We start from the raw sequence: 27,748 nt of genomic DNA on the forward strand, positions 1-27,748 counted from the left end.
TCACCATGGAGACCAGACAGTCCATCACATGACCCTCCACCTCCACCGTCTTCTCCAGATCACCCTGAAGACATGACCTCGTTAGCTAGGATCAGGACCAGGATTACTCTGATGGACATAGACTACCCGAGTCTCAGTTTCACTGTATCTAACAGGTCCCACTACAGTCCGCTGAGGCCGAAGGAAACAGATGTTAAAGTGATGTAAGGACAGGAAGCAGGCCGACAGGACGCTGACATGACTCCATCAGGATGAGGATTTATAAAAAGTCTGAGATCAGGATTTGACCCGAGTTTGGTTTGAACATTTCTGATGTAAGACAGAAAAATCTGAGTGCTGCTAGATCTGACCTTCTTCACGGGATGTTCCTTTTGTCCTGACAAAGCTTTTTACTTTCAGCTACAACTAACCTGTAATTACAGATTCTGATTCAGAGACATGTTCAATCTGGATCTCAGGGTCTGGATTCTAGTCTGAGAAGCGTTCTGGTCTCTGTCTGTAGTCTGAGGAGTATCCACCAATCAGGTGTCAGCAGGAAGAACAGTCTGTATGAAGAGCAACAGCAGGTGTTCTAGAACTCTGACATCATCAAAGACAGAATTCTAGAATTCTGTGTTTGATGATGTCAGAATTCTGTGTTTGATGATGTCAGAATTCTGTCTTTGATGATGTCATAATTCTGTGTTTGATGATGTCAGAATTCTGTCTTTGATGATGTCATAATTCTGTCTTTGATGATGTCAGAGTTCTGTCTTTGATGATGTCATAATTCTGTCTCTGATGATGTCAGAGTTCTGTCTTTGATGATGTCAGAGTTCTGTCTTTGATGATGTCAGAGTTCTGTCTTTGATGATGTCAGAGTTCTGTCTTTGATGATGTCAGAGTTCTGAGAACAAATGGAACATTCCATGAAGAAGGTCAGAGCTAAAGAAACATCAGTGTCTCTAATCCTCTTTCATAGACCTCCATTCAACAAACAAACATTGGAGACGTAGTTTTCTTCTCCTCTTGAGGACAGACCTGACAAAGCTGGACTTTGGACTTTGGACTAATCTGCATCATGATGTTGTTATTTCAGCAAACTGAAGACCCGTTAATTACAAGAACATCACAAGAACATCAGTTCCTGTTTCAGGTTCATACCGCTGAAGGAAGCCAGAGGGAAGACTCTGAGGAACTGTTTACAGTGAAGCTGAGACTCACCTCAGACAGACGTAGAAGCTTGAGACAGACCTGACAGTGTTGAGCTCTGAAGTCCAGTGCGGTGAGGAAGAAGGAGGTGAGCTCTGATTGGTGGGCGTTGAGCTGATCCTTCTCCATGTGGTTGATGTGTTCCTTCAGGATGCTCATCAGCGCCCCCAGCTGAGCCTGCAGGGAAACACAGTACTGATCAAACACTCCTCTTTAGAACCATGTCAGGACTTCACTGTGGTGCTCAGAGTCCCCACCTTTCTGTCCTCCACCAGGTTGCCGTAGCACTTGTTGAGGGTGGGCAGGAGGACCCGGGGGGGCAGCTTGGTGGCGAGCGTGCTCCTGAGGGAGGCGAGGCGTGTGGTCAGCTGCGTGGAGGAGGAGGAGGAGGAGGAAGAGGAGGACTCTACCAGCCGGGTCAGGCGACACACCTGCAGGATCATGAAGCGTTAGCTGTTAGCGTGATCTTTAGTTTCTCCTCGTGTTAAAATCACTCTGTTCCTCCGGCAGGTGAGTCTCACCTGGAGCGTGACGTCCTGCAGGTACGGGCTGACGAAGTGTGGGAGCGTCTCTGTGACGCGCTGCAGGGCGGTGACTGCGCTCAGCAGGTAGATCTCATTGGTCAGCAGCTCCTTCCTGTCTGTGAGCGTCTGCAGCACCGCCGGCATCAACCTGCAGGTAAAACACACCTTTAGATACCTGAGAACACCTGACCAATCAGAGACCAGCAGGTAAAACACACCTTTAGATACCTGAGAACACCTGACCAATCAGAGACCAGCAGGTAAAACACACCTTTAGATACCTGAGAACACCTGACCAATCAGAGACCAGCAGGTAAAACACACCTTTAGATACCTGAGAACACCTGACCAATCAGAGACCAGCAGGTAAAACACACCTTTAGATACCTGAGAACACCTGACCAATCAGAGACCAGGACCGAGTGCGTCCTCTCAGAAACTGTTAAACGATGAGTGGATGACTTTATGAACTCTGACCTTGGGAGCTGTGGGATGGCGAGCGCTCTGAGCACGCTCACAACCTCGGCGACGCACAGCAGCGCGCTGCCCGTCACGTTCTTCTCCTCCTCCGGCGTCATGACGACCTCCACCGCCTGCTGCAGCACGGGGACGAACGCCTCCTGGTGGTCGGAGCCGAAATTGCGACAGAGCAGCTTGAGGCTGTAGAGCGCCGTTTGCCGGTTGATGGCGTGCTCCGCCTCCTCCTCCGTCAGCTGACTGTGGCTTTTACCCACAATGCTCAGCAGGTCGGTGGTCAGCTGTAACAGAGCGGCGACCTGCTGCTCCTCCCAGGTGTGTCTCTGCAGCAGCTTGTTGTTCAGCAGCTCCATCGCCTTCCTCCTGACGGACGCCAACTGATTACCCATCAGCCCCCTCATCACCGTGATGAAGGTATCCGTCGGCAACAACGAGTTCACCTGGAGGACGGGAGGAGATCTGTCAGCATGTGAGGAGGACTCATGTCTTTAAAGAGAGGGGAGGTGTGCTCTCCCTGCCTCAGGTTTTGCTCTTTAACGTACACACATGGAAGGGCAGGGAGATGTGCTCTCCCTGCCTCAGGCTTTGCTCTTTAACGTACACACATGGAGGGGCGGGGAGGTGTGCTCTCCCTGCCTCAGGTTTTGCTCTTTAACGTACACACATGGAAGGGTGGGGAGGTGTGCTCTCCCTGCCTCAGGCTTTGCTCTTTAACGTACACACATGGAAGGGGCGGGGAGGTGTGCTCTCCCTGCCTCAGGCTTTGCTCTTTAACGTACACACATGGAAGGGTGGGGAGGTGTGCTCTCCCCGCCTCAGGCTTTGCTCTTTAACGTACACACATGGAAGGAGCGGGGAGGTGTGCTCTCCCTGCCTCAGGCTTTGCTCTTTAACGTACACACATGGAAGAGCGGGGAGGTGTGCTCTCCCTGCCTCAGGCTTTGCTCTTTAACGTACACACATGGAAGGAGCGGGGAGGTGTGCTCTCCCTGCCTCAGGCTTTGCTCTTTAACGTACACACATGGAAGGAGCGGGGAGGTGTGCTCTCCCTGCCTCAGGCTTTGCTCTTTAACGTACACACATGGAGGGGCGGGGAGGTGTGCTCTCCCTGCCTCAGGCTTTGCTCTTTAACGTACACACATGGAGGGGCAGGGAGGTGTGCTCTCCCTGCCTCAGGCTTTGCTCTTTAACATACACACATGGAGGGAGCGGGGAGGTGTGCTCTCCCCGCCTCAGGCTTTGCTCTTTAACGTACACACATGGAGGGGCGGGGAGGTGTGCTCTCCCTGCCTCAGGCTTTGCTCTTTAACGTACACACATGGAGGGGCAGGGAGGTGTGCTCTCCCCGCCTCAGGCTTTGCTCTTTAACGTACACACATGGAGGGGCGGGGAGGTGTGCTCTCCCTGCCTCAGGCTTTGCTCTTTAACGTACACACATGGAGGGGCGGGGAGGTGTGCTCTCCCTGCCTCAGGCTTTGCTCTTTAACGTACACACATGGAGGGGCAGGGAGGTGTGCTCTCCCCGCCTCAGGCTTTGCTCTTTAACGTACACACATGGAGGGGCGGGGAGGTGTGCTCTCCCTGCCTCAGGCTTTGCTCTTTAACGTACACACATGGAGGGGCGGGGAGGTGTGCTCTCCCTGCCTCAGGCTTTGCTCTTTAACGTACACACATGGAGGGGCGGGGAGCAGGTAGTATCAGGAGGTTTAAAAGGAGACCTTATCGAGGACGTCGTAGCTTTTGTTCAGAAGAACTCTCCAGAACTTGGCGGTGGGTTTGTCGGAGTTCTCCTCCACACAGCGAGCGACGCTGTGGATGTACCGCAGGATCTCCTCCAACAGTCTGAAACACACACACACACGTATTAAACACACACACACATAAACACACACACACACGTATTAAACACACACACACATAAACACACACACACACGTATTAAACACACACACACACACCGATCCTAAATGTCTCAGAAGTGTTGAGTGAACTGACCTCTGCTGCAGCTTCTGCAGAGACTCCTCAACATCATCACTGTCTGCGACCTGAGAGAGAGACACACACACACACACACACACACACACACACACACACACACACACACACACACACACACACACACACACACACACACAGTTATCAGTATGTTTAAATCTGAATCTTTCATGATTTTATTCAGTGGGACACTTGGGGTGCATTTTGACCAAAAGTCCCGGGGTCTTTTAGCCCCCAGAACTACTTCCCCCTGAACTAAAAGGTTCCTGTGCCCCCATTGTTGTCTGCGTTTCGACCGCGGGGACAAAGACCCGGGTAGATTGATGGAGAAAGAAAAAAGTAAATGCACTACACCATCAGACCAGTAGAGGGCAGTAAAACAAAGAGGAATGCCATTCATCACAGATGACACCATAGAAGAACTAAATTTAGACCCTGGGTCCACCGGTCCAAACGCACGTAGTTCAGGGGTAAAGTTCCTGCAGGAACTGGTCTAACTCCTTTAGAGTCTGATTCCTCGTCTGAGATCTGAACTCTGAGTTTCTCGTCTCTGTTGAAGGCGGCGGTCGTGGTCGTCTCTCACCTTCCCGATGAAGACGTTGGACCCGAGCAGCTGAGCCATGAACGACACGCAGAGGAACTTAAAGTGTCGCAGCTCTTTGCCGCTGTGAGTCTCCACGCTGAAGATCAGCTCGTCCACCTTCTCCTCCTCCTCCACCTCCTTCTTCGCTGCTCGCCGCCCGACGGGGCGTTTCACCGGAGCTGCAGAGGAGAGAGAGACACCCAGGATCAAACCAGGAAGTAGGGGAGGTGTTGTGCTTTTTTCTGCAGACGTTAAATCTGCGTCTCACCGTCGTCCTTGTCGTCAGGAAGCTGCAGCAGGAAGCTCAGGACGTGGACCAGAGAGGTCAGCTGATCAGACACCTCAAACTCACAGCACAGAGAGATCCAGAAGTCCACGTCTCTCTCCAGAGCGGCATCCTGCACGCACAAAACACACACACGTGAACACACACATAACACACACACACACACGTGAACACACACACACACACTCCACCCTCAGATGAAGGGGAAACACAGCGAGCTCAGTCACTCTGACCTTCTCCGTCGAGGAGCCGGCCGTCTGCGTGGCGTGCAGCTTGAAGAGGAGGAGCATCAGGACCCACAGGAAGTGGGCGGGGCCAAGCGTGGTCACCAGCTGACTGAGGATCGGCACTCGACGGTGATCCGGCACGTGAGGAAGAGCGTCGGCGAACACGTGCATGATCCTCGTCACGACGGAGACCACGTGAGAGGAGGAGCTGCCGTCAGAGAGCTTGTGGGCCTGAAGAAGAAGAGGAGGAGGAGAGGAAGATGAGTACAGGTCTGTCAGCGCCCTGGACCTGGTCCTCCTCAGGTACGGGTCTCAGCAGGTGAGTCTCACCTGGATCAGGGCCGGGATCACCATCTGCACCGTCTGATGGATCACTCTGAAGCTGTACGCGTCGTCCAGACGAAGGATGTTCGCTCCCATGAAGGTGAAGATCGGCATGATGTTCAGGAGGACCTTCTCCTGCAGGAGGAAGAGGAGGAGGAGGGAGAGGAGGAAAGGAGGAGGAGGAAGAGGAGGAGGAGGAGGAGGAGGAGGAGAGGGAGGAGGGAGAGGAAGAGGAGGAGGAAGAGGAGGAGGAAGAGGAGGAGGAAGAGGAGGAGGAGGAAGAGGAGGAGGAGAGGGAGAGGAGGAGGAGGAGAGGGAGGAGGGAGAGGAAGAGGAGGGAGAGGAGAAAAGGGGGAGGAGGAGGTAGAGGAGGAGGGAGAGGAGGAGGAGGAGGAGAGGGAGGAGGAGGAGGAAGAGGAGGAGGGAGAGGAGGAGGAGGGAGAGGAGGAGGAGGAGGAGAGGGAGGAGGAGGAGGAAGAGGAGGAGGAGAGGGAGGAGGAGGAGGAAGAGGAGGAAGAGGTTTGTTGAAACATTTGATGGACTCAGAGTTCTGACTTTGTTTAAAAACAAACATGATGATGAAGATGATGAAGATGATGAAGATGAAGATGAAGATGAAGATGATGAAGATGATGAAGATGAAGATGATATAGTCTTGCTGCGGCTCTGGTTTGTGAGTCGTGTTGTACTCACGGGGAAGATGGCGGCGGCGGTGCCCAGCAGCAGCAGGGCGTGGTGATGCGTTTGAGGCATGCTGGACGTTCTGATGGTCTGGACCACGAGCTCCACGCTGAACTTCTCCTCCTCCAGGACCAGGTCTGCAGAGAGAGACACGTCACACACTGGACCTGATCCTCTGAGACCCACCTAAGCCCAGACCTGAACCTGATCCTATGAGGACCTACCTGATCCCGCAGCGCCCCCTGCTGGACGCAGTCTCTGGCAGATGTTGAGCAGACAGCTGAGCAGCAGCTGTTTGGTGTACTCCACGTTACTGTGGTCGGACTCCAGAGTCCTGCAGAGAGAGAGAGGAGGATCAGAGGGAGGAGCTTTCAGGAGGTCTGACACACGGCGTCACATGGCGGCGGAGACGTTACCTGGCGAGCAGCGAGAACAGGACGGGCACCAGCGCCTGAGCTCTCTTCAGCTTCTTCTTGTGCTGCAGCAGCTCCAGGATCAGAGTCACCCGCTGCCAGGACACGGCGCCCTCGTCCGGACCGGCGGCTCCGCTCGCCTCCAGTTTCCTGAACAGAACAGAGTCAGGTCTTCGCTCAGAGACACGGTACATCACGAAGGAGACGCTCCTTACCTCAGAGACATCCGGCTCCTGCGGCTCTGCTGCACCGTCACGCTCACGTTAGGCTTCTCTGGAGGAGCCAGCTCGTTGGCCACCAGCTGAGCGTCCACCGCGATCTGAAACGGAAGGGTCAAAGGTCACCTGACTGAACGACCTCAGGCCGTCACTGAAGGTTCACTGTGTTCGAGTCCTCACCCCTTTGAAGACGCTGCTCACGGTGTTGGCCACCAGGGGGCTCCTGCTCTCCACCAGCAGGTCGAACATGACGGAGAGGAGCTTCTGCTGCACCGCCTCGTCCCCGAGCGCCGAGAAGAACGCCTTCGTGATCTGAGGGGGCGAGACGCAGACTCTGATCTCACCTGCTTCATCTGTTCAGGTCTAAAGACTCACCCACCAGGTCCCTCCAAACACCTGACCTTTGACCTGATTATTGACCACATGTAACCCCTGACCTTTGACCTGATTATTGACCACATGTAACCCCTGACCTTTGACCTGATTATTGACCACATGTAACCCCTGACCTTTGACCTGAATATTGACCACATGTAACCCTGACCTTTGACCTGAATATTGACCACATGTAACCCCTGAACTTTGACCCCAGGTGACCCTGACCTGCTCCAGAGCGATGATCTGGCTGCTCGGGATGTCTCTGTGCTGCTGAGTCGAAGTCCTCAGCGCTCGGATGAACAGGTCCAGACAGTTCTGGTCCTGGACCAGCAGGGGGGCCGAGGACTCGTTGAACTTCCCCAGGACGAGCTGCATCACCTGGGCCTCGGCTCGCAGCAGCGAGGGGGCGTCCGGGCAGTGCTGAACCAGGAGCCGCTCCAGGACGGGGAGCAGGGCGGAGAGGACGGACTGAAAGAGGAAGAGGAGGAAGAGGAGGAAGAGGAGGAAGAGGAGGTGAGTCTCAGCGTTCCTCCTGAGGTCATGTGATCGTACCCGTGCAGGTGTGTTCTGGCTCTCACCTGTCCGTTGACGTCGCTGAGCGCTCGCAGCAGCGCGGCGGCGGTGTATGACGGGCAGCTCAGACTCAGCACGCTCTGCAGGAGCTGCTGCAGCGCCGCCTGCTGCTTCTTCTGCTGAGAGGTCACATGACCGGACCGAGAGGCGTCATGGAGCGCGCCCAGAGCCTGCAGGAGGACACCCCGTTAGTGATCCGTCATTGCTGCTGCGTTTGATCAGGGACAGGAAGTGCAGACTCACCTGGCTCAGGTACGAAGGGTCCGCCACCAGCTCCTCTGACGTCCTCAGAAGCCGCTCTGTGATTGGATGGAAGGGAGAAGAGCTGGATCCTGATAGGCTCTGAAGAGCAGCGAGCGCCGCCCTCCTCACCTCCCTCACCGGAGAGGAGAGACAGCAGAGGAGGGAGGGAACGACTGAGGGAGGAAGGGAGGGAAGGAGAGAGAGAGAGAGAGAGAGAGAAAGAGAGAGAGAGAGAGAGAGAGAGAGAGAGAGAGAGAGAGATTAATAACTCACACTTCATTCTCTTGTTTGTTTGTTTGTTTGTTTGTTTGTTTGTTTATCTCACCTGGTGAGTCGGCGGCGGTCAGCTGATCGAGCGTGGCGGTCGGCTGGACCTTCAGCAGAGCCCCGCCCACGTACAGCGCCTGAGTCTGCAGCACGGCGCCCACCTTCACATCCAGCTGGTCTCCATGGTTCCCGGCGTATCCCCACAACATGCAGAGGAACCTGAAGAGCATCGTGACCTCACGCAGGTGAACCTGGAGGAGGCGGAGTCATGTTCAGATGATGCTCTGTGGATGTAAACATGGCCCAGGTTGCTCAGGTGTGCTTACCTGTATCATCAGCTTCATCAAGTCTCTGAAGCTCCCCGCCGATGGCCCCGCCCCCGCGCCGCTAATGACCACGCTGAACAGGCGGCACAGCAGACCCAGGAAACAGCAGGTGTTCGTGTCCATCTTCTCCGGGTTCCACCACACCTCACCTGAGGGCAGGTAAACAACTTCCTGTTTGTCTGACCAGGTAAAAAACTTCCTGTTTGTCTGACCAGGTAAACAACTTCCTGTTTGTCTGTCCAGGTAAACAACTTCCTGTTTGTCTGTCCAGGTAAACAACTTCCTGTTTGACCAATCAGGTAAACAACTTCATCTTTGACTGACCAGGTAAACAACTTCCTGTTTGTCTGACCAGGTAAACAATTTCCTGTTTGTCTGACTAGGTAAACAACTTCCTGTTTGACCAATCAGGTAAACAACTTCCTGTTTGACTGATCAGGAGGATCAGGTGACTTCCTGTTTGACTGACCAGGTAAACAACTTCCTGTTTGTCTGACCAGGTAAACGAGGATCAGGTTACTTCCTGTTTGTCCGATAAGGTGGATCAGGTTACTTCCTGTTTGTCTGATCAGGTAAACGAGGATCAGGTTACTTCCTGTTTGTCCGATCAGGTGGATCAGGTTACTTCCTGTTTGTCCGATCAGGTGGATCAGGTTACTTCCTGTTTGACTTATCAGGTGGATCAGGTTACTTCCTGTTTGTCCGATCAGGTGGATCAGGTTACTTCCTGTTTGACTGATCAGGTGGATCAGGTTCCTGAAGGTCTCTTACCTGTGAAGGAGGAGTCAGGACACCTGAGGGAGGAGATGAAGGCTCTGAGCAGACTCAGGAGGACGAAGCTGAACTCGGCGTGCAGCTGGTCACATGACTGCAGCTCACACCTGCTCAGGTACAGAGTCAGGGCTTCAGAGAAGGAGGAGGGGGGGCTGAGGGGGCGATCCACTTCCTGTTAAAGAGAACAAACTTCCTCCTCAGGTAAAAGAACACCTGAAGATGATCTGGTCTCACCGTGAGTCTGAATCAGGGGCATTAAGAACCCGCCTCACTCACCTGTGCCGCCGCCTCCTCTCTGATGGCGTCCAGCAGGGGGCGCTCCAGCAGCATGTAGACCCTCTGAGCCGTGAGGAGGTGCTGCGTCCCGCTCAGCTCGCTCAGGCCGAGCAGCAGAGTCTGGGTCAGGACCAGGAAGGAGGTCCTGGCTCTGAGTCCGCGGCCCTGCTGCTGCTCCACCGACAGAGCCAGCTGCTCCAGCTGAGGGGGACGAGGAGACCGTGAACCACGAGACCAACCAAGTTTAATTTACCGTTCAAACCGACGCCGACGTTCAACTCACCGCGTCCCGTCTCATGAAGAGCTCCATGCTGGACAGGTTCTTCGTCATCCTGGAGACCAGACGCTGGTTCACCAGACCCACGAAGTCTGGATCAGAACTCCTCTTCATCACGTCTTCCAGCTCTGCAGAGACACAGTCACGTTTCAGGGTCAATCATGATCCTCTACACGGATCCCCGAGGAGAGCGAGGGGGACTCGTACCCGGATCATGATAAACCTTCACTAGACCTCCTCAGATCTTTAAAAGTTCACCTTTAACTTTTAAAACTCTCTCAGGATTGCACAAACATCTCTCTGCATATTCAGAAAGTGTTTGAGGTCCGGACTTCAGTTTCATTGGGATCTTGCGAGACTGTGTTCAGACCTCAAAAGTTTCTGGAGCCTGCAAAAGAAATTCAAGGATCTAAGGAAGTTTCTAAAGGTCTTACAAAAGTTTCTTGGGATCTGTAAAGTCTTCCCTGGATATTGACAAAGTTTGCAGAGAACTCTTGCATATGTTTGTCAGGATCTGAAGATCTGTCAAACTTTCTGGGAATCTTTAAAAAGATTTTCGAAGCCTTGCAAATATTTCTCAAGATCTTGCAAAAAGTGTCTCAGGATTTTTGAAAATATTTTTCAGGATCTTGTGAACGTTTCTAAAGATCATGCAAGTTTCTTAGGATCTTGCAAAAGTCCCTCAGAATCTGTCAAACTTTCTGTGAATCTTTAAATAGTTTTTCAAAGCCTTGCAAATATTTCTCAAGATCTTGCAAAGGTGTCTCAGGATTTTGAAAATATTTTTCTGCATCTTGCAAAAAAGTTTCAAGAACTCTTGCATACGTTTGTCAGGATCTTGCAATTTGTTTTCAGGATCCTACATGGATCATGTACAAACACCCTCCCAGGATCTTGTGAACGTTTCTAAAGTTCTGGCAAACTTTCTGGGAATCTTTAAATAGTTGTTCAAAGCCTTGCTAAAGTCCCTCAGTATCACACAAATATTTCACAAGATCGTAAAACGTTTCTCAGAATCGCACACCTTTTTATCAGGAGCTTGCAATTTTATATCAGGATCCTACATGGATCTTGCACAAACACCCTCCCAGGATCTTGTGAACGTTTCTAAAGATCATGCAAGTTTCTTAGGATCTTGCAAAAGTCCCTCAGAATCTGTCAAACTTTCTGGGAATCTTTAAATAGTTGTTCAAAGCCTTGCAAATATTTCTCAAGATCTTGCAAAAGTGTCTCAGGATTTTTGAAAATATTTTTCAGGATCTTGCAAAAAAGTTTCAAGAACTGTCAGGATCTTGCAATTTGTTTTCAGGATCCTACATGGATCATGCACAGAAACCCTCCCTGAATCTTTCAAAAGGTTTCTTGGTCGTTCAAAGTTTCTCAAGATCCCACAAATATTTCTGAGGATTTTATTTCTTGGGATCTTTGGAAAGTTCTGCAGATCCATTAAAAAGTGTCTTTAGATCTTTCTACAGTTTCTTTCTTCAGCCTGTTTTCAGTGAACCTTGAACCTCTCACCGTTAAAGAACGTAATAAACTGAAGAATACTTTGTTTCTTTGAGGATGAATTAAAGGTTCATTCCGTCACCTTCGGCCCAGCTCTGTGTGAGCGGGTGTTGTCTGATGATGGAGGATTGAGCGACGCAGGTGGAGAGGTGGAGCCGAGAGGAGGTGATGACGAGGAAGGGGAGCAGCTTCCATCCTGCCCTCTGAACCAGATCAGAGTCCTCCTTTCCCAGCCGCGGGTTAGACAGTAAACGCACCGCTTCTGTCAGCACCGGCATCCTGCGGCGGAGAGGATGAAGATCAGTGAAGAGGAATTCATATTTATATCAATCAAATATTTTCAAAGATGAAAACATGAGAAACTTTTCATCTGTGAGACGTTCACTGACCATCTGTCAGCATCCGACACATCCACTCTGTGCAGCAGCGACAGCAAACTCAACACGATGCCTTCAGGGTCCAAAATATCAAACAGCATCTGAAAGAGCAGGAAAGCAGAGTGTTTTATGAACCTACTGCAGAGCGGTCTACAGGGGGCGCTGCAGAGCGGTCTACAGGGGGCGCTGCAGAGCGGTCTACAGGGGGCGCTGCAGAGCGGTCTACAGGGGGCGCTGCAGAGCGGTCTACAGGGGGCGCTGCAGAGCGGTCTACAGGGGGCGCTGCAGAGCGGTCTACAGGGGGCGCTGCAGAGCGGTCTACAGGGGGGCGCTGCAGAGCGGTCTACAGGGGGCGCTGCAGAGCGGTCTACAAGGGGCGCTGCAGAGCGGTCTACAGGGGGCGCTGCAGAGCGGTCCACAGGGGGCGCTGCAGAGCGGTCCACAGGGGGCGCTGCAGGCTTTACTCAGTTATTCAAATCATCTGCTCCTCAATCCGCCGCCGCCGTCTGTGACCTCACTAACCTCCAGGGCTTTAAGGGCGGAGCTGACGACCTGCGGCACGTCGTCCTGCAGGCGGTCCATGACGGCGTCTTTCAGGAAGGTTTGGTCCAGACTCTGCAGCTGCAGAGAGGAAACATGAAAACAGCTGATCAGGGGGCGTTCAGGGTCTTAACAAAAAACTGAATTCAGAACATCAACAGGAAGATCTCAGGATCTGAAAAGTCCTTCCTGGATCTTTTTTTTTGGCCATTGCAAAAGTTTCTGAGTCGCACAAATATTTCACAGGATCTTAAAAAACTGTCTTGAGATCTGGAAAAGAGTTTATCAGGATCTTGAAAAAATGTCTTAATATCTTAAAAATCATTCTCAGGATATTGCAAACATTTATTTGGACCTTTTAATGGTTTCTCAGGATCTTGCAAACGTTGGGAAAGATCTTGCAAAGGTCTCACAGGATTTTGCACAAGTTTCCAAGGATCATGAGAAGGTTTCACGAGATCTTGTAAAGGTTTCTCATGATCTGAGTCTCTCAGGATCTTGCAAAGGATTCACAGGATCTTGCACAAGTTTCCAAGGATCATGAGAAGGTTTCACAAGATCTTGTAAAGGTTTCTCATGATCTGAGTCTCTTAGGATCTTGAAAATATTTCTCAGGACCTTGCATGAAAGTTTCAAGAACTCTTGCATATGTTTGTCAGGATCTTGCACAAAAACCCTTCCAGTATCTTGTGAAAGTTTCTAAAGATCTTGCAAGTTTCTCAGGATCTTGAAAATAAAAAAAGTCCCTCAGGATCTGGCAAACTTTCTGGGAGTTTTGGGAAATGTTTCAAGGCCTTGTAAAAGTTTCTGAGGATCTGTAAGTTCTTCCCTGAATCTTGAAATATTTTGAAGGATCCTGTTAAACAAACTTGAGATCTTTGAAAGTTTCTCAGGATATCCAAACATCTCTTACAATCTTACAGTTTGATAAAAGTTTCCCTGGATCCTTTAGATCTGGTTAAAGTTTCTCAGTGAGCGTTAACGACTTGAAGGCGTGGTTATAGGCAGCGTGTGAAAGATGACTCCGCCTCCTCACGTGACTCTTTATTCGGGGTCGTATGAGGTCAGCTGGCGTACCTGTCCGGAGGAGATGATCCCCATCAGGTGATCCACCGCGGAGACTCGGACTGAAGGCTGCGGGTGTTTCAGGCTGAGGAGCAGAGACGTGTCCGAGTCACCCATAATCTACACACACACACACACACACACACACACACACACACACACACACCAGTGTTTAATTACAGTTCATACACACGTGTAACGTCAGGGTCACAGAGGTTAGCGTTAGCGTGTGTAGTTCAGGGTCACAGAGGTTAGCGTTAGCGTGTGTAGTTCAGGGTCACAGAGGTTAGCGTTAGCATTTGTAGTTCAGGGTCACAGAGGTTAGCGTTAGCATTTGTAGTTCAGGGTCACAGAGGTTAGCGTTAGCGTGTGTAGTTCAGGGTCACAGAGGTTAGCGTTAGCGTGTGTAGTTCAGGGTCACCTGGTATTTTCCACTGCTCATGGACAGCGAGAGGAAGTGATGGAAGAGTCGTTTCTGCTCGGGGCTGCTGAGGTCGGTCACATGACCTGCGAGGACGCCATCCAGAGCTCCACAGTACCTGAGGGACACACACACACACACACACACACACACACACACACACACAGTTTTTCTTTAACATGTTCCTCTTTAGGAGTTTTCATGTTGAGTTAATAAATCCTCAGAGAGACGCTTCAGACTGACCTGGACTCAAACAGCCGGACCAGAGGGAGCAGGCGCTGATCCAGGGTCGACAGGTTCTCATCAGAGAGCCCGGTCTGACTCAGGTACTGGTCCAACAACAAGCTGCAGGAGAAACACACACACACACTCTGAACACTGCAGGAGGAAGAGGAGGAGGAGGAGGAGGAGGAAGTGGAGGAGGAGGAAGAGGAGGTTTTACCGAGCCACAGTCTGGTCCAGGTCTTTGGTCAGGGGGACGGACTTCAGGAGGGACTCCAGCACAGCGAGCTGGTCTGTCTCGGTCTCCCCTGAGGAGAGAGGAACAGGTAAACTCTGTGATCCTGGTCTGGACCTCGGAGCTGAGGGACTCTGGTCTCTGGTCTCACCTGAGCTGAACACGGCGTGGACCAGGTGAGGCAGCAGGTACCGCAGCAGAGGAGCCACGTCGTGACTCGCCGCCATGACCTGCAGCGAGGAGACGAGCGCCGGCATGGAGCTCAGCCGGCTGAACGCTCTGAGGAGGAGGAAGAGGAGGGAGAGTCAGGTGATGAAGGTCACACCTGCAGGGGGGGGGCGTGTCTGCCGGTCTCAGTGGGGTCTTACCTGGGCCCGGCGGCGCCCTCTTTCTGGTTCTGCAGCAGCACGACGAGGCAGCCGAGTCCCTCCTGAGCCAACACGGGTTCTCTGAGCAGAGAGCGAGCCACGTGTACGGCGAGCGTGTCGACCAGCGACGCCTCCATCACCACCTTCACCGCCAGCTGGCACACGATCATGTAGGTCGCCGCCTTGTAGTCGCTCAGAGACGACTTCAGACCCTGAGGAGGCGATGACATCATCAGAGGAGCTCAGGGGTTAATCACGCCAACAACACGTGACTAGCAAAACGTTAATCTTGCAAACGTTTCTTCAGATCTTGCTAAAGCTTCTCAGTATCTTGTGAAAGCTTCCTACGATCTTGCAAAGCTGTATTAGGATCTTGGAAGAGTTCCTAAGCTTACGCAAACGTTTCTCAAAATCTAACAAGAGTCTCAGGATCTTACACACTTTTCTTTGGATCTCACAAAAGTTTCCTATAATCTTGCAAAAGGTTATCAGTATCTTGTTAAAGTTTCCTGCTATCTTGCAAAGCTGTATTAGGATCTTGCAAAAGTGTCTCAAGGTCTTACATGAGTTCCTAAGCAAAACTCTCAATATCTTGCAAAAGCTTCTCTCGATTTTGCAAATGTGTCTCAGGATCTTGTGTTACTTAGGATCTTGCAAAAGTTTCCTATGATCTTGCAAAAGAGTCCTATGATCTTGCATGAGTTCCTAAGCTTCGCAAACGTTTCTCAAAATCTTACAAGAGTCTCAGGATCTTGCAAAAGTTTCTCAAGATCTTGCATAAGGTTATAAGGATCTTGCAAAAGTTTCTCAAGATCTTGCATAAGGTTATAAGGATCTTGCATAAGTTCCTAAGCTTAAGCAAGACTCTCATGATCTTGCAAAAGGTTATAAGCAACTTTCAAAAGTTTCTCAGATCTTGCAAAAGAGTCTTAGGATCTCAGAAGAGTTTCTTAGCATACACAAAAGTTCTTCAAGATCTTACAAATGTTTGTCAGGATCTTGAGACGTACTTTCTTACCTCTGTATCACACAGAGTGAAATAAAGTGTTGAGGATGTTTTTTCAGACGTGTTAAAATAAAGATCGTCACGTCTCTGAATCTGAACTGGTCTACAGAGGACTCTGGACTCTGGACCTCCCTCACACACAGACAGCCTTCAGTGAAACTCGGCTCTTAAACCATGAAATGAACCCTGTGGCTGTGAGGAGGGGGGGACGTCAGGGACACGTGGAGGTTACCTTCTGGACGTACGGCAGTAGTTTGGAGATGATGCTGTCGGACACTTTGTCCACAGCGTCCAGAGCGGGGACGATGGTGGACGCGTAGAACGAGAAGATCACTCTGAGCTGGGAGCAGGTTCCTGAGTGACCCGAGTACGCCTGAAGACCAAGAAGAAGAAGAACACAGATCATCTCTTCTTATGGGGTCTGAATGATCCTGACAGAGGGACAGGCAGAGACCTGCTGGGGTCCTTACCTGGATGGCCTTGGTCACCAGGGTGCAGATGAAGTCCATGAAGCTCAGGTCTGAGTAGCAGTGAGTGATCAGAGCTCCTCTGGACAGGGGTACACCGGGTTTCTGAGGGAGCAGCAGAGACCGAGCGTTATTCATACACCTTCATCTCCAGACCGTGGAGGACACGTCCGTGAACACACCGCCGAGTGTGCTCGCCTGTAACCCGAGTGTGCTCGCCTTTAACCTGAGTGTGCTCGCCTTTAACTCGAGTGTGCTCGCCTTTAACCTGAGCGTGCTCGCCTTTAACTTGAGCGTGCTCGCCTTTAACCCGAGTGTGCTCGCCTTTAACCTGAGTGTGCTCGCCTTTAACTCGAGTGTGCTCGCCTTTAACCTGAGCGTGCTCGCCTTTAACCTGAGCGTGCTCGCCTTTAACTCGAGTGTGCTCGCCTTTAACCTGAGCGTGCTCGCCTTTAACCTGAGTGTGCTCGCCTTTAACCCGAGTGTGCTCGCCTTTAACCCGAGTGTGCTTGCCTTTAACCTGAGTGTGCTCGCCTTTAACCTGAGCGTGCTCGCCTTTAACCCGAGTGTGCTCGCCTTTAACCCGAGTGTGCTCCCCTTTAACCCGAGTGTGCTCGCCTTTAACCTGAGTGTGCTCGCCAATTAACCTGAGTGTGCTCCCCTTTAACCTGAGTGTGCTCGCCTTTAACCTGAGTGTGCTCGCCAATTAACCTGAGTGTGCTCCCCTTTAACCCGAGTGTGCTCGCCTTTAATACGAGTGTGCTAACCTGAGTGTGCTAACCTGAGTGTGCTAACCTGAGTGTGCTCGCCTTTAACCCGAGTGTGCTCGCCTTTAACCTGAGTGTGCTCGCCAATTAACCCGAGTGTGCTCGCCTTTAACCCGAGTGTGCTCGCCTTTAACCCGAGTGTGCTCGCCTTTAACCCGAGCGTGCTCGCCTTTAACCCGAGTGTGCTCGCCTTTAACCCGAGTGTGCTCGCCTTTAACCCGAGTGTGCTCGCCTTTAACCTGTGTGTGTAACATGTGTGTAAACCTGTGTGTGTAACATGTGTGTTACCCCGTGTGTGTAACATGTGTGTGTAACATGTGTGTGTAACATGTGTGTAAACCATGTGGTGTCAGACCTGCAGGCAGTGCAGCCAGCTCCAGCGGTTGGTGGCGTCCTTGATGTGGAGGAGCTGCAGGACTCTGACGAACACGTTGGTGTCGTGGTACGGCAGCACGCAGGCCAGCAGGCTGTCGGGGTTATACAGCTGGACGTGGAAGCTGGGAACAAAGACGAGACCAATGAGTCAGAGGACAGAGGACGGACCCGAGAGACGCGTCTCGCATCAGACCGCTCGCGTACCGGTGAATCAGCCACTCCAGGCACTTGTGAGCCGGTTTGAGGAGGAAGTACGGGGAGAGGCGGGTCAGGAAGAGCGAGATGCCGGCGTCCAGCTTCTCGTTGACCTCTTTGGACTGGACGCTGCGCTCCAAGGTCAGAGAGGACCGGCTGAACAGGGTGTCCTGAAACTCCAGGAAGGCTGGTTCGATTCCAAGCAGCTCCTCCAGCCCTGTGCAGCCTGGAGAGGGGGAGGAAGGAGAGAGAGGGGGAGGAAGGAGAGAGAGAGAGGGGAGGAAGGAGAGCGAGGGGGGAGGAAGGAGAGAGAGGGGGAGGAAGGAGAGAGAGGGGGAGGAAGGAGAGAGAGGGGGAGGAAAGAGAGAGAGGAGGAGGAAGGAGAGAGGGAGGGGAGGAAGGAGAGAGAGAGAGGGGAGGAAGGAGAGAGGGGGGGGGGAGGAAGGAGAGAGGGAGGGGAGGAAGGAGAGAGAGAGAGGGGAGGAAGGAGAGAGAGGGGGAGGAAGGAGAAAGAGAGAGAGGGGGAGGAAGGAGAGAGAGAGAGAGGGGGAGGAAGGAGAGAGAGGGGGAGGAAGGAGAGAGAGAGAGAGGGGGAGGAAGGAGAAAGAGAGAGAGGGGGAGATTAAACTTGTAGTTAAGTGTGACTCAGACTTTGAATCCATGTGTCCCGGGTGTGAGACCCACCGAGGGCGTAGAAGGTGCTCCGGTCCATGGTTGCAGCATCTTTGGGGTCAAAGAGCAGCGAGACGACCTCTCTGCGTGTCAGCAGGTTGGGGTCGCTCTGAGGCAGAGCGAGCCTCTTCAGCTGGTGGGCTAATGATGTCATGGCGGCTGTTTGTTAATCTGATGGAGACAAACATGTCATAGTGAGTCTGTTACTTTAACCTGAGTTTACATCAGAGTGAGGACTCTGCTGATAAACCTCACGAGGAGGCGCTCAGACCTGGATCAGAGTATGTTAAGGTTTCAGAAAGAGGCTGCAGGAATCATCCAGTCCACATCTTAGAAGTCTAGATACAAGGATTTAAGATCAGGACTTTGTTTCCATAACAGTCCACTAGAAGCTGCGGTAAAATGCAAACTTCAGCACAAAATAACTCCCTTAAATAAATATAATAATAATAATAACTTTATTTGTATAGACAAAATAAATCTTTCACAGACAGAGAGGAGTAACTCTGCAAAAACAAAACATAATGCAAAAGATTTCAAAGATTAAATACAAATGAAACAGAATAAAGTGGAGACCAATAAATCACTGGTTTTAAAAAATACTGAATAAATCAATAAATACAAATAGAAACATCATAAAGAACTAAGGGAGGTGAACAAATGTGACTTTTAGTTGGGACCAGCTCTTTGTTGGACACCTCCACACATCCAATCATAGAAAATGTATTTATTTATTTGGATTATTGAGCAAAGCTGCCAGGAAAGCAATAACCAGAAAATGACTTAAACCTGCCCGGCCATCTATCAATGCCTGGTATGATATCATTAGATCACCTTTACTTTGAAGCTTCAGAAAGAGGAAGTATGGAGGAAGTATGGAGGAAGTATGGAGGAAGTGGATGTTTTATATTTCTATAAAAAGACTTTCTTTTCTTTAAGGTATTCAAACTTCTGTGTACCAAAGTATTTGTACTTTTTATCTTCATGTGAAACAGACACCCCACGCTCTGTTGTTGTCCTTTTTTGTTTGTTTGTTTGTTTGTTTTTGGTTTTATTGAGTTCTGTCTGGTAACATTAAAAAACAAAGTGGATCACTATAGATGATAAGTAGCAAATGTAATTTGTACAATTGTGAACTCATGTGATTCCAAATAAAAAAATGAAAAAAAAACAAATAGAAACATAAAAATGTGTAATACATAAATTAAAAAATAAATAAATAAACAACAATAAATGAATGAAAAAGGAAACAATAAAAATGATATGTTAATAAAAACATTACAGGACCAAAAAAATGTTTTTAAGAAGAAGACCACATCACATCGGAGAAAATAGTAAATAGAGAAGGATAAATTAAGAACAGAAAATAATAATAATATTTATAATAAACTATAAATAATCAAAATAAATTAAAATAACTGATAGGTTGGATAATAATAATAATAATAATAATAATAATACTAATACTACTACTACTACTAATAATAATAATAATAATAATAATAAATGAAAGTAAACAGCTGTTAAAAGGATGAATATAAAGTAAGTCTGTAATGTGTCTTAAGCAGAGATTTAAAGCTGACTGATGTTTGTATTAAAGCTGAAGTGAACACACACAGACTCTGGATGCAGTTAGATCTTTAACAGGCTCTAACTTCACATTCTTATTATGAGACCAAACTAAAGGAACTCTCTAAAGTCCTGAACTTTAACCTCATGCAGACAGAATCTCATTATTACAGGATAGAAGAAGGAAGGAGGAAAGAAATGTCCCAAACCTGATCTCAGCACCGACACATGCGCGCACGTTGTTGATCTCTGTAACCGGATGTGTTCTTTACATCCGGGTCATGTCGGTTTGAGCTGTTCCATACAGTCAGAGGTCTCACTCCTTTCTGTTTCCGGTTACCTTCGACAGCTTCCATAAGCTGCTTTAACTGATGGTTCCCTTTATGATCCAGGGGAGAATACACTGCAGGTTAACAGATTAAAGAATATCACTGTGACTAATAAAATATTATTCATGAGCTTCTGCTGCTCAATCAAAACCCCAACCCCAGCCCACAATCCATATATAAGGTACAGAACATGATATATGCAAAAATAATAATGGAATATAATAGAATTTACTTTATTATTTATAATAATAATAATAATAATAATAATAATAATAATAATAATAATAATAATACAATAAATGAAAAATAAAAAATAAGTTGCTGAACGAACTAAGGAAACTCTGTCATGATATTTTGAAAAGGAAACAATGGAGGTAAATTAATATGAGCTCAATAAATTATCAAAATGCTGAGAGGTTATCTATAAAAATCTGAAGGTGATAAATTATAATAAATATATTAATTAAATAATGAAATAATCCTCAAGCTTTATTTATCTATTTCTATTTTTACTAATCTAATTTTATTTTATTTTACTTATTGAAACTTCTTCTTGATTGAACTTATGTCTGGGTTGCTGTAACAACTGAATCACGGTGGATCAATACAGCAATATCTTATCTTATCTTAATCAACAATAAATTTAAAAAAATTTAAATAAACACAAAATAAAAATTAACTGAACCAAAAAAATATGTTTGTCTATAATAATTTAAAATGAGACAGTATACAATTTTAAAAAGTGACAAAAATTTGAGCTAGATAATAAATACATAAAGTAAGATATCAGTGTTAACTCTCTCTGACCGTGGGAAGACATGAACTCAGAACACAGTGTAAGTGTTTTTAATCACATTTGAATCCTTTTTATCAAAATAACGATCTTAAACAATAAGAACTTTACAGAAATCTGTTTTTGTATTTTGACAGAGTGAGTGTTCATAGATTTAATATACGATCTTTGGCTGAGCTCTGGGAGGTTATTTGCTCCTCCGGCCACATGAGGGCGCTGATCACCGCTCCCTCTGCCTGAGCTGCACAGCGTTAATTAAGAAGGAAGGACCAGCCGTGGAGTTAATGAGTTAATGAGTTAATGATGTTTGGTCCTTCGTGTGTCTGAGGGTAAAGGAGGGTAAAGGACGTCTCTGAGTAACTAATCTTTGATTTAAACTTTACAGTCTATGGTTTGAAACTTTAAACAGACAGAAATAATCCAGTTTTATCATCCAGCCGAGCTAACAGCTTCTCCCGCCTTAAAGTCTGCTGTTGGAGCCTCTTCAGATTCTTAAAGGTAAAACTTTTAATCAATTTATTCTCTTATTTTTACCGTTTTTATTCATTTCATGTCGACCGAGAGCTAAAGCTAACATTAGCACATCAACCGTTTGTTTTTCGCGGGCCCCCGCCCCTTTCTCACTCCCATTGGCTCTCTGCGACGTCATTTCTCTGAACTTCACGCTGATTGGCTGAAAAATCTGACAGGCCCTTTAAGTGACTGCAAACACGTGGGTGAGCAGCCTGAGGTTTACATGCTGAGTTTGCTCCTTTATTCCCCTTCAGGCTGGTGATTTTACACTAACACACTTAAATATAGTAATAATTAAAATAATACATAATTCAGAGACAACATCAGCTCAGTTAACCACGGCAACCCAAGAGAACAAACGAGATATATTAACACAAACACGTTTAATATATCACTCTGGTGTTATACAAAGGTTTGACCTACCTTTAAGAAATGCACAAATATATATATATATATATATATATATATATATATATATATATATATATATATATAGTTGTTAATTATGTAAGTTTAAAGAAGATATTGTTCTTATTATTTATGTGTATACCATTACTGTCACTAACAGAATTACAAACTGTTCATTTAAATGGTAATAACTTTTTAATCTTGTATTTATTTTATTGAATGACTTATTTCCAGTGTGACTGAAATTATGATTTAAAAGAAAAGTTAGTTTTTTTCAATTATTATTTAAAAATAATTGTAATGTATTTATTCATTTGTAAATTTGAATTAATGTATTTTATTTATATATTTAATTTTTTTCTATTCTATTGCATTTATTAATTGTTATTTATTTAATTGTAAATTGTATTTGTATATTTAAATTTTATGTTTTTAATGTATTTTAGTATCTTTATATATTTATTTTATATTTGATTTTATTTGTATATTTTAATTTAATTCTGATATTTGCAGAGTGGTGATATGAGGCCTCTTTCCTCCCAGGTGAGCCACAGGGAGGGACAGAGGAGAGAGGAGGTATATTTGCCAAATGAGAAAGCATACAAAAGGTTTGAAGTCTAAGCAGCTGAATTACTGTCTGCTCTGACAGCGCCCCCTGCAGGTCACTACAGGTCACTGCTGGGTCTTTAAGTAGCTCAGCCTGAGGGCTGCTGGGTAATCCAGAGAGGCTTACTGAGCTCTGTTTTACCTCCATCTCAGTGCAGGTGATCTTAACACCTGCTCACCTTCTCTGCAAACACAGGGGTCCACCTGCAGCCGGGGTGAGTCCCTCTTTGTTCCTCCGACCGTTCAGAGGGTAACGCTCGATTCAGAGGTGGACAGGTAGAATAAATGATGATGTCACAGCAGCAGGTTATACAGGTGTCTGACTGTAACAGGTAAAACACTTTAAATATAAAGACAAGAAGAGAGAAAAACAAAGACAAATGAGCTCAGTGATGAAAATAAAACTGTAAGAGTAAAAAATCAGTCTCCTTTATTATACAATAAAATGAATAACTCAATAAAATAAAATAAGATACATATCAGAAAGGATCAAATAAAAGAGAACAAAATAAAATAAGAGAATAAAATAAAATACAAATAAAATAATGTAAAATAAAATGAAATAATAACAGAATATATTACAAGATTAAAATAAGATAATAATAGAAAAAAAAGAATAAAATTAAAGTAAAATAAGGGAATAACAAAAAATAAAGTACAATGAAAATAAATAATAAAATAGAATAAAATAAAAACAGAAGATTAAAATAAGATAATAAAAAATAGAATAAAATAAAAATAGAATAAAATAAAATAAAATAGAATAAAATGAAAAAGGAACCGATGATAAATGTAATTCTTATAATGAAATCTAAACATTAAGTAAAGTGAAACATCAATTAATGTAATTTAACTTAAACAAGTCTGAACAATTTGAGTGTGTTCTCCACACCTGGCAGGTTTCAGGTGTGTGTGTGTGTGTGTGTGTCAGGTGTCTGTGTGTGTGTGTGTGTGTCAGGTGAGTGTGTGTGTGTGGGCAGGGTCTAAGCAGCTCTAACAGGAAGTGCAGTATGCAGTCGTCTAAGTAGGTTTAAGGTGAACTTGAGCTGTGCTGCTGCCGCATGGCCTGCTGCGTGTGTGTGTCTGTGTGTGTCTGTGTGTGTGTGTGTGTGTTTTCAGAGTTAGAGTGTGTGTGGAATGAGTGTGTGTGAGGAGGACGAGGAGCTGCAGTGCTGGGGCTGGACCGACCTGTGCGTATCTTCTTCTTCTTCTGTGGTTTTAGTGCTGTTAGTGTGTGTGTGTGTGTGTGTGTTTGAGTGTGTGTGAGGAGCCTCTGATAAGGTTTCAGGGTTGTGTGTTATCAGAGTCTCAGCTGCTGTTTCTGATCTATAAACAGAAGAACTCTGTAGAAACTGAACCTTCATCCAGACGTTCAGCTGACTGCACTCTTCCTCCTTCTCTGCCTGTAAATCTGAAACATGATCCGGGCTGTTAAAACCGAACCGTTCAAAGTCCACTAGGTGTACGTGTATCACAGAGGAGGAGGAGGAGGAGGAGGAGGAGGAGACCCCTGGTTACTGTGAGCTAAGAGGATTAATAGTTCAGTTAATGACTCCTCTGAAGAGGAACTTCAACCTGGCCTATGTGGATCTAGCACTGCATCATCTCCTGACTGAAGACCCAACATCAAGACTGGATCAGATCCAGTCCCATCTTACAGACCAGGATCAGATCCAGTCCCCTCTTCCAGACCGGACTCAGTCTGACCTCATCTTAATCCACCATGAGCAGAGCACTTTGCAGCATTTAGCAAGTTACAGTGGAGAGGACAAACTTCCTTTAACAGGCAGAAACCTCCAGCAGGACCAGACTCATGTTAGACACACATCTGAATCTGAGACCGTGTTGGAGAGAGGGATAGAGGGAGATGAAGAGAGAGAGATGATAGTGGGGAGACGGATAGTAGTAGTTGTAGCAGCTGGAGTCTGGACCACGTCCACAGCAGCAGAGATCCAGAGGAACCTACGAGACAAGGGAGCTCAGGGACTCCAGGTCGGTCTATGGTTAGTAACTTTAATGGGACAGGAAGAGTTAAAGTGAGAGACAGGCAGAGAGAGGAGAGAGAGGGAAAGACAGGATCCCAGTGTGTCAGTCTAAGCCTATAGCAGCATAACTAAGACCTGGTCCAAGCCTGATCCAGCTCTAACTATAAGCTTTATCAAAAAGGAAAGTTTGAAGTCTACTCTTAAAAGTAGAGAGGGGGTCTGCCTCCCGGACCCTGACTGGTAGATGATTCCAAAGGAGAGGGGCCTGATAACTGAAGGCTCTACCTCCCATACTACTTTTAGAGACTTTAGGTGTGATGAGCAGGCCTGCATGTTGGGAGCGTAGAGGTCTAGAGGGGGAACAGGGCACTATGAGCTCTTTAGGATAAGCGATCCACCTCGCTCCACGACCCGGGGCTTCCTGCTGAGAGAGGAGTCTGATTTACTTCACGTTTATATTTGATCCTAAGGGGTTCCTAATCACAGTTCTTTGGGGATCAAGCTCGTACGAGATCTCCTCCTCCTCAGCGGTGAGTCAGACGTGAGTCTCTGACCCTGAAAGCAATAGGTAACATGTAGGAGTCGTGTTGTTAGCACTGCCGTCAGGAGTCGTACAGCAGTGACACCACGACTCTAACATGTTAATCATGATGAGGCTGTTTCACTCTGACAGGACTCCTCACCTTCCTCTCCTCCTCCTCCTCCTCAGGTCCGGTTACTCCCCGGCAGGGTCCGACTCAGAGAGGGAACAGAACATCGCGTGGTTCCTGCAGACGGAGGTCATGTCCAGACGCAGCCTGCGGCTCGGCGACGGCCTGCTGGACCGCAGTCTGCCGCACAGCAGCGCCTCCTTCAGCGTGGGAGGAGCCGACTGGAAGAGCACCAGGTGAGTGGACTCGGAGACCTTCTTCCTCCTTTTATCATCTGCCGTCTTCTCCAGCTGTGTCTTACCCGGGACTTCCACCAGACCCGTGTCTGGTCCGTCTTCAGACCGCAGCACGGAGCAGGACCTCCGGACAGCTGGAGTCATGTGACCGAGGTTTCCCCTTGGTAATCCCTGAATCAAGGATTCTCCTCCTCCTCCTCTCCTCATCCATGTTGTCTTTCTGGTCCTCTGAAAACCTCTGACCTGTTGACTCCAGGCCTGGCTCTGCCCTGCTGGATCAGAGACGCAGCCTGAACACAACGGAGTGGATCCAGTAGAAGTTAACACATTGACTAGAATAGAAACCAGATCCAGAGCTGTGATGGATCAGAGACGGATCAGGTGGAACTTGGCCGTTATGCTTGTTTCTCTCATCCCTCTCCTCCTCCTCTCTCTCCTGCAGGTCGTCAAAGTCTGGCCGCTCTCAGCAGCTCTCAGTCTCCTGCTCCGAGTCTCTCCTCGTCCACACTCCTCGTAAACAGGCGGTCCACTCGTTCCACAACAGCAGCCTCCACAGCGTGGCGTCCGATGCCTCCCTGATCTCCTCCCTGCTGGACGAGTCCTCCATCCAGGAGACCACGCTGGTGGACACTCTGTGGGGTAAGACTCTCGTTCTGTGACTCCTCCAGGTGTAGACGGAGCCCTTCATCTCCTCTGTTTGCTCCTTTGAGGCTCCTCTCTTGTTCCTGAGCTCGGCGTAGTTTGGTTCTGTGTGACGCTGTGTTTCCTCCCCTGGTGTTGCAGGTTTGGACCAGGACGTCGACCCTAAAGGTCAGTTTGTGCAATAAGCTGTTACAGTGCAGAGGGTTTCATGCTGCACATTTTTAGAACACTTTTGTAAATAGACTGAATACATTAATTAATTTGATCATGGAGGATATGTGTAAAGAGATGTAGATCCACAAACACACACACAAACACACACACACAGGTCTGTCCAGCTCCAAGAGCTGAAAATAAACTCATGAAAAACCACAGAGGTGGTCCCCCATCAGCCTTCTGTTCACACCTGACCTCTGCTCCTTTTCTGCCGTGCAAGATCCACAAAATGTGTGCAGAGATCTGTGAACATTTAGGACTGAGAGTTCATTTAAAGAGAGCTGTTAATCACTATCCAGTACGTAAAGCTTGTGGGGAGCAGCTTTGATCTGATGGTGTTATATTTCATCACAGATGACACCATAGAAGCAGACGGACAGGCAGGTATCATTCTGAGCAACACAACAGTTAGCCTGTTAGCATGAAGAGACTCAGCTGGTCTGTTTTAGATGGTGCTATATTTCATCACAGATGGATTCACTGAATCAACACGTGAGAGGAGATAAGCGCGAGTAGCAAAGACGTTTCAACACGGCTTTAAAATCCTTTTGAACTCAAAAAGCCGTGATCGCAGAGATCGGCCGGTGTTTTGGTTTAAACGGCGACCCTGTTAACTGGAGACTCTCAGCCGGATGCATCCCTCATAAACGTTGACAAAAAATTGACAACAAAAAAAATTGACAAAAAAAAAATGTACAAAAAAAATTTTACTAAAAAAAATCGAACAAAGAAAATGTTGGGAAATTTTTTTTTTCAAAAAAAAATTTTTTTTTTAAAATAAAAAATTTTGACAAAAAAAATGTTGGAAAAAAAAATCTTTGAAAAAAAATGTTTTGAAAAAAAAAAAATTTGACAAAAAAAAATTTGACAAAAAAAAATTTGACAAAAAAAAATTTGACAAAAAAAAATTTGACAAAAAAAGTTGATCCAGAGCCTGTCGAAAAAATTAATTTTCTTCAAATTTGAAATTTTGCTCCAAAAGCAGAAAAACCTTCGCCTACAGTTATTAACATGTAAAAAGCAAAGAATGGGGAGTGCTGGTGGCCTAGCGGTCTAAGCACCCCACATACAGAGGCTACAGTCCTCGTCGCAGGGGTCGCCGGTTCGATTCCCGGCCGGTTGACCATTTCCTGCATGTCTTCCCCCGCTCTCTACTCCCCACATTTCCTGTCAATCTTCAGCTGTCCTATACAATAAAGGCAAAAAAAAAAGCCAAAAAAAAAAAAAACCCAAAAATATAACTAAAAAAAAAGAAAAAAAAAAAAGCAAAGAATGAATCAACACGTGAGAGGAGATAAGCGCGAGTAGCAAAGACGTTTCAACACGGCTTTAAAATCCTTTTGAACTCAAAAAGCCGTGATCGCAGAGATCGGACGGTGTTTTGGTTTAAACGGCGACCCTGTTAACTGGAGAATCACAGCTGGATGCATCCCTCATAAACGTTGACAAAAAATGTACAAAAAAAAAATTTGACAAAAAAAAAATGTACAAAAAAAATTTTACTAAAAAAAAAATCGTACAAAGAAAAATGTTCGAAAAATTTTTTCTGAAA

At 47.4% G+C, this 27,748-nt stretch overlaps 2 protein-coding genes across 12 annotated transcripts in view; one reads left to right on the plus strand and one right to left on the minus strand.

Annotated features, from left to right (window-relative positions):
• heatr1 (HEAT repeat containing 1) overlaps positions 1-21,528 on the minus strand; it is a 26,766-nt gene extending 5,238 nt beyond the window's left edge. The window contains exons 1-40 of one of the 2 annotated variants that reach the window (XM_034678870.1): positions 21,475-21,528; positions 20,028-20,197; positions 18,262-18,420; positions 17,587-17,803; positions 17,363-17,504; positions 16,244-16,345; positions 16,006-16,146; positions 14,768-14,979; positions 14,551-14,678; positions 14,385-14,472; positions 14,186-14,287; positions 13,943-14,060; positions 13,534-13,641; positions 12,439-12,537; positions 11,929-12,017; positions 11,622-11,818; positions 10,040-10,161; positions 9,757-9,957; positions 9,478-9,652; positions 8,707-8,855; positions 8,439-8,631; positions 8,114-8,286; positions 7,876-8,040; positions 7,523-7,765; positions 7,100-7,231; positions 6,917-7,020; positions 6,705-6,851; positions 6,513-6,622; positions 6,301-6,425; positions 5,614-5,742; positions 5,290-5,514; positions 5,039-5,168; positions 4,771-4,949; positions 4,188-4,237; positions 3,911-4,034; positions 2,193-2,632; positions 1,713-1,863; positions 1,449-1,622; positions 1,234-1,368; positions 1-64 (exon numbers count right to left, since the gene is read on the minus strand). The exon at positions 1-64 is cut by the window's left edge and continues 41 nt beyond it. In XM_034678870.1, the coding sequence (XP_034534761.1) occupies positions 1-64; positions 1,234-1,368; positions 1,449-1,622; positions 1,713-1,863; positions 2,193-2,632; positions 3,911-4,034; positions 4,188-4,237; positions 4,771-4,949; positions 5,039-5,168; positions 5,290-5,514; positions 5,614-5,742; positions 6,301-6,425; positions 6,513-6,622; positions 6,705-6,851; positions 6,917-7,020; positions 7,100-7,231; positions 7,523-7,765; positions 7,876-8,040; positions 8,114-8,286; positions 8,439-8,631; positions 8,707-8,855; positions 9,478-9,652; positions 9,757-9,957; positions 10,040-10,161; positions 11,622-11,818; positions 11,929-12,017; positions 12,439-12,537; positions 13,534-13,641; positions 13,943-14,060; positions 14,186-14,287; positions 14,385-14,472; positions 14,551-14,678; positions 14,768-14,979; positions 16,006-16,146; positions 16,244-16,345; positions 17,363-17,504; positions 17,587-17,803; positions 18,262-18,403 (5,725 nt within the window). In that variant the 5' untranslated portion in view covers positions 18,404-18,420; positions 20,028-20,197; positions 21,475-21,528. Of the gene's footprint in view, positions 65-1,233; positions 1,369-1,448; positions 1,623-1,712; positions 1,864-2,192; positions 2,633-3,910; positions 4,035-4,187; positions 4,238-4,770; positions 4,950-5,038; positions 5,169-5,289; positions 5,515-5,613; positions 5,743-6,300; positions 6,426-6,512; positions 6,623-6,704; positions 6,852-6,916; positions 7,021-7,099; positions 7,232-7,522; positions 7,766-7,875; positions 8,041-8,113; positions 8,287-8,438; positions 8,632-8,706; positions 8,856-9,477; positions 9,653-9,756; positions 9,958-10,039; positions 10,162-11,621; positions 11,819-11,928; positions 12,018-12,438; positions 12,538-13,533; positions 13,642-13,942; positions 14,061-14,185; positions 14,288-14,384; positions 14,679-14,767; positions 14,980-16,005; positions 16,147-16,243; positions 16,346-17,362; positions 17,505-17,586; positions 17,804-18,261; positions 18,421-20,027; positions 20,198-21,474 lie in introns of those variants that run through there. The other variant, XM_034678868.1, reaches the window with a different exon arrangement.
• Positions 21,148-27,748, plus strand: part of LOC117809305 (SUN domain-containing protein 1-like) — a 19,242-nt gene continuing 12,641 nt past the window's right edge. For 3 of the 10 annotated variants that reach the window (XM_034678871.1, XM_034678875.1, XM_034678876.1), the window contains exons 1-4: positions 21,149-21,438; positions 25,162-25,338; positions 25,781-25,977; positions 26,122-26,148. In XM_034678871.1, the coding sequence (XP_034534762.1) occupies positions 25,235-25,338; positions 25,781-25,977; positions 26,122-26,148 (328 nt within the window). In that variant the 5' untranslated portion in view covers positions 21,149-21,438; positions 25,162-25,234. Of the gene's footprint in view, positions 21,439-25,161; positions 25,339-25,780; positions 25,978-26,121; positions 26,149-27,748 lie in introns of all 10 variants that reach the window. The other 7 variants (XM_034678877.1, XM_034678879.1, XM_034678878.1 and 4 more) reach the window with 5 other exon arrangements.

Source organism: Notolabrus celidotus, unplaced genomic scaffold, assembly GCF_009762535.1.
Source record: "Notolabrus celidotus isolate fNotCel1 unplaced genomic scaffold, fNotCel1.pri scaffold_249_arrow_ctg1, whole genome shotgun sequence".
NCBI lineage: Eukaryota > Metazoa > Chordata > Actinopteri > Labriformes > Labridae > Notolabrus > Notolabrus celidotus.